The sequence below is a fragment of the Gavialis gangeticus genome, unplaced genomic scaffold (assembly GCF_001723915.1).
Source record: "Gavialis gangeticus isolate Ggan-Ray unplaced genomic scaffold, GavGan_comp1, whole genome shotgun sequence".
Lineage (NCBI taxonomy): Eukaryota > Metazoa > Chordata > Crocodylia > Gavialidae > Gavialis > Gavialis gangeticus.
Genome location: NW_017728991.1, coordinates 15,013,494 through 15,021,115, shown reverse-complemented (window position 1 = coordinate 15,021,115; position 7,622 = coordinate 15,013,494). Strand labels below are relative to the sequence as shown.

At 47.4% G+C, this 7,622-nt stretch overlaps 1 protein-coding gene across 1 annotated transcript in view; it reads left to right on the top strand.

Annotated features, from left to right (window-relative positions):
• The first annotated feature begins 4,084 nt into the window (after positions 1 to 4,084).
• Positions 4,085 to 7,622, top strand: part of SLC25A19 (solute carrier family 25 member 19) — a 13,363-nt gene continuing 9,825 nt past the window's right edge. Inside the window, exons 1-3 of the mRNA XM_019518160.1 lie at positions 4,085 to 4,236; positions 5,141 to 5,296; positions 6,054 to 6,224. Coding sequence (XP_019373705.1) covers positions 4,111 to 4,236; positions 5,141 to 5,296; positions 6,054 to 6,224 — 453 coding nt within the window. The 5' untranslated portion in view covers positions 4,085 to 4,110. The remainder of the gene's footprint in view (positions 4,237 to 5,140; positions 5,297 to 6,053; positions 6,225 to 7,622) is intronic.

Here is a 7,622-nt window from a genome sequence, read left to right as displayed (position 1 = left end):
CTTGAGCATCTGTCTGTTATTTTTATTTAAATAAGTGCTACATCAGCTGGTCAAACTACTTTATAAAGTGCTGACTCAGTGGAGGAGACGGATTTATCTCAGTAGCCAAACTGGCTTGAAACACCTGGAGTCCCAGGAAACGAGGGCAAGTCCCAGGAAAAATTGACTGAATCTTCTTCCTTCTTTCAAGCATGAGAAATAGAGAAGCATGATTTGGTGTGCACAGCCCTCCAGATTAAGAGAAAAGATCCTGTCTGCTGCTTGTGGGCACTGAAAATCAAATGTCAACCGTTTGAAGAGTTGGATGGTGCTTAAATGGTTTTCAGTGCATCCTACACCACATCCTTTCTTTTCTCAAAAATTTCCCTCAACTTTCCCAGGTAAGCTTGAACTAGTGATGAGTTATGGAAGATGTGTAGGATATGCCAAAGCTTCTGATGACTCCACCGTAGTTCTGTCCCACTGAAGCACAGTGGGGAGAGAGGGTGAAAACTGACATCTGAGTTGCATAAAAACAGCAGCCTTATTTCTAATACATTTTCAATGAGCTTTTCCCTTGCTTCCCCCTGCCATGTCCTGCCCTACAACTGAATGTAATTCATAGGGCAGCAGGTGTGTGTTGGTTGTCTGACAATGATCAGAATGTATTGTCTGGGGATGCAAATAAGTGCTATTAATGTAACAGTAGAAATATTCCTGGAAAGTCTGTTTTGCATCAAATGTCAACTGTGCAGCTGCTTCTCAATCCCATTGCTTTGTACAGATCGTCACAAATTCCATAATGGGATTTACAGCATGATCATGAAAGGCTGACTGACACACAAGCTGCTTTGAACAGTCCTGGAAAATGCGTGTACTTGGTTAAGAATTTTGTCAGCATGTCTGCCCTGGAGCTTTATAGTTGTATCTGTAGCTGTATTTAAGTTATCCAGTGGAAATTTCTTCATTTTTTTTTTTTCTCTGCACCATCTGTGCTGGCCAGCATTAAAAACAAACTTGCAATGATTTGTCTTGTGGGTTTACTTGGGCTTTTCATAATGCTGTAACTGGGATTATGTTGCTTTAATCTCTGAATGGTCTTGATGTCTTGATCTTGTATTGGAGGTTTCTCTTGAGTTCTTTATTGTTTGTAGAGGAAAAGACATTTGTTGCTTGTGTTTTAATGCCTTAGTTCTTAGTTGTGATAGATAATCTCTTCAAGAAGCAGATTACTTAGAAGGTCCAATTTCTGTGGCCGTAAGCATCATCACATGTACACACATAATCTTCTTCTGTCAATGTAAATGTCATTTGAGGATAGGTATCACCCCCCACCCCAATCCCCTGAGAATTAAATTTTTACTTGTCTGATTGTTACCTTACCTGATTTTGGCAAAGGAACAGCATTCAAAAGGAAGATGACAGACATTTTCAGTGCTGTTTATCTGCCGATGTATACGTAAATGGATTGTTAATGGTCTTTTTATCTCCACTGCCACCACAGCAACCAAGCAGACCTTGAGGTACTGGGGTTTTATGTAAATGTTAGTTAAACAGGAGTGTAGGCACCAAACAAAAGTACATAATAGTGTGTGTGTTAAATGCAGCTGATGGCTGTTTAAAATGAGAAATATTTACATTTTTGGGGCTCCTTGAAGTAATCCCCAGCTTGTGCATGAAACCATTTATCTTTAGAATTCATGTTTCAAATGGAAAATCAGTGTCAAGCACCAGAGTCTTAACTTCAACATTTCATTTCATATTTTTAATAGGAATGTAACAAACAGCTCTAATGAGTTGGATATTTCAGGAGGTAAATAACAGATGTAGCTGAACAGTCACTGCCAAACCAGCATGAATAGTCAATGATTCACTAGCGTAAGTAGTACACCATGTTAAATTCTTAGTGTGAACAGGTGTTCATGATCAGCGGGGTTTGAATGTACATTACAAGAGGAGAGACTTATATGCAGTACTAGCATTCCACAGTTCTTGTGCGTCTCGGCCTAGCTCTGCTATGGACTCCTAAATGGCCCTGGACAAAGTTATTTTAACCCTCTGCTCACATTTCTCCATCTCAAAGGCTTTGGTGAGAAATACTTTAATATTTGCAAATGTTGCCAATATGGTTCCTTTGTCACACCTGGTCTAACACAGAAGATTTAGCTAATCTACTTGTCACCCAGACTAGCTTGCATTAGCCAAGATTCCTGTCTTTCTAAAAAAGGGGAAAGTGTACTTTCGGGCTTCTACTAGTATATTCCCAAGTTTCTATGCTCTGAGGTTCATGTGATGATCTTTGGGAGCATGCTGTGTTCTAAATAAGCTCAAAGCCTGTGAATGCCAGGTTTACAAATTGGAGGTTTTGCAGTATTATATTGGCTGATTGAAAGTGCAGTGTCAAAATAGCTGGTAGCTGAAATCAGTCTGTGGTCTAAAACACAACCCCAGGCCTTGCAGAGTAACCACTCCTTTTGTGGTGGTGAGCATTGAGGACATGGTAGGTTACAGCCACAGCTCGTTTCAACAGTCGCCTTCAACGCAGAGCTGTGTGGGTGTAGGTGTAGGTTCCCTTTTACCTGCTGCAGAAAGAACCCAAGATGCAGTGTGGGATGTGGGCTTTTTCTCTCCCCTGCCCTCCACTTGTACATACATGCTCTTCTATGGCAGCTTGGAGGTAACTGAAATATTGACAAAGATGTCTGGTATTTAGGATTGCCCTGGAGTCTCCAGGAATCAGAGAGAAATCTCCAGGAGACTGCTGAGAGTCACCTGGGAGATGAATGGTGGGACAGTCATTAAAAAGAATATTAGATGTTGAATCTGATTTATACAGTTGTCCAGTGGGTTTTAAAAATTTAATAGTAATGTGCTTTTGCCTTCCTGATGTAAAGTCATAAATGTCATCACATCATGTGATGAAACCTCCCAGAATAGATTCAAACAGCAACCTTGCTGATATTGAAGCCTGTGGTGAAGAGGGATGGAGTGATACTTGCAGTGAATGTGACCTCAATGTCCTGGCAGGTGAGGTTTTTTGGGTAAATGTGGTATCTTTTATTAGACCAACTAAATAGCTGGAAAAATTGTTCTTTACAAGCATTCAAGTACAAACACCCTTCTTCAGACTCGAGGCATTTGTTGCTTTGGGTGCTCTCCTGGGTGGAAGGGAAGCCAGTATGCAAAATGCAGGTCTCTGAAAATGCAAATACATAGGATCAGAGGCCCTGGGAGAGCCTAGGTGTGGTGGGGTGGGGGAGAGAATGTAGCTGGTAATGTGTCTGCATTTTTACCCCTTTCTTCTTCCTACCTACCTCACACCCATAGGACAGAGTAGTGAACCCGCTGATCTTGAATCTGTGGCGGCTGCACTCGCTTCCTTCTTGGGAGCTTGGGGGAGGTACGCCCATGCAGGGTGATGCAGGGTGATGCTGGCACCTCTGATGCAAAATGACTTTGCTGGGGGCTGCTGGCTCCGGAAGACTATTTTCCATTTTACGTGCTGCTGACGGGCTGGGAGGAGCTTGTACAGTGTCTGACCCACCAGTTCTCAACCTCACTGGACTTTTTATGAACCATGCGTGGCCCCTCATAAAAACGAATGTGTATATTACAATGGGTCTCTCCTGGCAGAGGGGTAGGGATGAGCCTGAGCCAGACTCTTACCTATTTAGCTTATCTGCCTTTCTCCTTGCGTTTTGCTTATCTCCTGCACCCTCTAACCCCAGTGGAGAATCGCTGGTTTCAGTATGGTGCTGGGTGGCCCTTCCCTGTGCAGGGCCAGGTCTCCATGCCTGTCCTTGGTGCTCAGCTCAGGCCTGGGCTCCCTGCAGCCTCCCCCACCCCAAATTGTCCTCAGCGCCTGCTCTGCTGCACCTAAGCTGGGGGCTGTGCAGGCTCCTGGTACCCAGGTGCAGGCCAGGGCCCAGGTGGGAGCGCTGGGGCAGCATCTTGGCTGACAGCCGAGGCCCCTGCTCCAAGGCTTCCCTTCTCTCCCCCCCCCCCAACGCGTCGCTTTTAATAGAGGACGCGGAACTACACTTCCCAGCAGACCTCGCGCCTCCCCCGCCCCAGCCGTCGTGCGCCTGCGCACTGAGCCCCGCTGTGTGGCGGGTGGATTGGCGGGCGGCGATGGTGGGTTACGACCCCCGGGCCGAGTCGGTGCCGGCGGCCGCCGCGGCACTGGCGGGCTCCGCCTCGGGGCTGGTCACGCGGGCGATCATCAGCCCCCTGGACGTCATCAAGATCCGCTTCCAGGTCCGTGCTCCCCTCCGGCCTCGCGTCGGCGCGGCGCCGCGTCCCGGCTCGATTCAGATGCGGGGCTTAATTCGAACTAGGTCTGGCTTCGGATCGGTTCCTGGTTTGGATCGGGGGCTTAATTCGAATTTGATCTTGATTTCGATTGGCTCTCGATTCGGATTGGGGGTTTGATTTCAATGAGATCGGAATTTTGATTGGTTCTTGATTCGGATTGGGGGCATGATTTGGATTAGATCTTGATTTGGATTGGCTCTTGATTCTGATCAGGGGCCTAATTCAAATTGGATCTGGATTCGGATTGGCTCGTGATTCAGATTGGGGGCTTAATTCGAATCAGATCTGTATTCAGATTGGCTCTTGATTCGGATCGGGCTTAATTCGAATTACATCTTGATTTGGATTGGCTCTTGATTCAGATCGGGGCTTGATTCAAATTAGATTTTGATTCAGATTGGCTATTGATTTGGATCGGGGCTTAATTTGAATTTAATCTTGATTCAGATCGGCTCTTGATTTGGATCAGAGCTTTATTTGAATTAGATCGTGATTTGGACTAGCTCTTGATTCAGATTGGGGCTTGATTCAAATCAGGGCGAGCCCCCGGCAGACAGGCCCGCTGCCCTGGGCAGTCCCCGAGTTAACCCTTTGCCTTGCAGCTAATTCAGTTCATTGCCCCTTACCCCTGGTGTGTAAGGGCTTGTCCCTGCTCCTGCTTTGATGTAGCCCCAGATGCAGCCGCCGTCTGTTTTTAGTCTTGGTGCTGCGTTGCCGTTCAGTCCCAGTTGCAGCCCTGGGTGCGGGGTACAGGGGGAGCCCAGGTTTCCAGGATTGGGTCACAGCGCATGGCATGGGTCAGCATTTAACCATGAGGCTGAAATATATTCTCTGTGCCCTCCTCCAGCTTCAGATTGAGCAGCTCTCCTCCAGCCACCCGCTGGCTAAATACCACGGCATCGCGCAAGCCGTGCGCCGGATCTCCCGGGAGGAAGGCTGGGCAGCCTTCTGGAAGGGGCATGTCCCTGCTCAGCTCCTCTCCATCAGCTACGGGGCAGTTCAGGTAACACAGGTGTCCCCCAAAGCCACTACGGCCTAGATTTCTTCTGATGTGTGTCATTTATGTGCTGGGTTTATCAGCAGCCTCCTCTTGTTGTAGGGCCTGTCAGCTACCCGCCTCTTTGTATGGGCTTATCCATGCCTCTGTGTGCCAGGATGAAGACTGCCGGCTAGTGTAGAGTTAGGGCTGGAGACTGAGGGTACGAATGCCTGGATTTAACCGTAGCTCAGACACTCCAGTGCTGTGTAGCTTTGGATGTGTCATCTGTCTTTGTTGTTTTCTTTCTCATCCCTTTCCTGGGGATTATCATACTGATGATGGTGATCATGCTGTTTTACACGGTGCTGTATACCTTTAATTCGTGTTTGCACAATAGTGTTGTCTGTGGCAAGGATTGATGTAAGGGGAAAATGTATATAAGAGATGAATATTTTATAAGGGAGGAGAGACTCCCAACAGGATTTTCCTAGGGAGGGCTTTTTGTTCTCCATCCTAGGCTGTCTCCCCCGTAGGGAGAATTGGAGAGTCTGAATGCCCGTGACCTGCAGCAGTTGACTTGCTGCACTTTAGTTTCCTGGGTGTTATTGGAGCAAACCCTCCAGGAAGCTGCAGCGGAGATGGCTGGAGGCTTGGGGGAGTAGTGGGTTACAGCTGCCCGGTGAACTTTCTTCGTGGAGTGAGGGAGGAGCAGGAGGTTGTGGTTATCACGGGCAGAGATTTTCTCCCTGACTCCTGCTTGTATGTGTCTCTTTCTCTGAAGTTTGTGGCCTTTGAATGCCTGACGGAGCTGGTGCACACTGCCACGCCGTACAATGCCCGTGACTTCTCCGTGCACTTCGTGTGTGGTGGCCTGTCCGCCTGCGCTGCCACCATGACGGTCCAGCCGCTGGACACACTACGCACCCGCTTCGCTGCTCAGGGCGAGCCTAAGGTATGAGTTAGGGGAGGAAAGCTTCAGCTTCTTCATTTTTGGTGGTGGTCATCTCCACTCTGGTTAGCAGGGGAGGTGTGAAAGGCACCTAACAGCCACCTGGCAGTGTGAGGGCTGGGGCCTTTAAGTGACAAGGTTATCATTGTTGCTAAGTTATTCTTTGGGTTTCCTGACGTGTCCTTCTTCACTGTGCTTTGACCTAGCCCTTTTCATTTGACTCCGAACAGGTGATCAAATGAGAAGGAGACTTCTCTGTCACAGTTGCTGGGTTGATTTTTATTTTGGCAGTCAGCCACATGAGGGATTTATATCTCAGCCCTTTCCTGAGCGTCTGTGTCTCCAGCCTGCTGTATACAGAGAGTCACATTTCGGTTCATGCAGTAATGAAGTTTAAAAACAGTCCCTGCTAATCCTATTTTATATCCCAACTGATACAAGAATCAGTTGCCTTTGCAGCCAGGCTTGGTCCTCCCTGTTGTCTTCCAGAGGGTGTCTGAATTTGAATCGGGGCCATTTCTTTACTGGACTTCTGCTTGGCCTGCTGCGGCATCCCAGTGTATTTCCATGAATGCAGCATTAGGATTTCACTGCAGGAACAAGCAGAGATAGGTCGAGGGGAACATAATAACTGCTGCTGAGCTAAAACAGTCGGGGAAATTACTATATATCAGAGATGGAGCCAGACTTTTCAGTATAAGTTTTAACTCATGGAAAGCTGATGTTTTCCAGCCCCCAGCCTAAGGGAACTGAGCAGGAGAAGTTGTCAGCCTATTGAGTAAAAAGCTGTAATTGGCACATTCGGCTGTGAAGGGCACCCTGAATTGAGCTCCCTTGTGCACTTGTGCAGAGCTTGTCCCACTATTTCCTTGCCCTAACACAGATGTTTTGCGCTGCTTCCCTTCCCTGTCCTCTGGAGCTTGGGTGCATAAGGATTCCCAGGTACCCTTGTCTTTTCTTTGCTTTTCCTCACCAGTAGCACAGTTTTGGGCAGTTTCAGAATGCAACGTCCTACTGGACCTTTTAGAGTAGAGTCAGTCTCCTGTGGAAAAGACCCATATTTATAGATTTTATAGACATTAGGGGCTGAAAAGGGACCTCGTGAGATCATAGAGTCCAGCCCCCCCTGCCATAGGCAGGAAGTCAGCTGGGATCAAGTGATCCCAGCAAGGAAAATATCCAGATGTTTTTTGAAAGAGTCCAGAGTAGGTGCTTGCACCAGGTCTGGGGGGAGCCTGCTCCAGACCCTGGACACTTGCACCATAAAGAACCTTTTTCTCATGTCTAGGGTACATGTGCCGTCTAGGGTTCATGTGCTTTACACTGTTCATGTGTGGTAATTGTTACATGGCTCACAGTGGTGAGTGCTACGTGAAATGCCCTTGTTAAACTGTTTGTGCC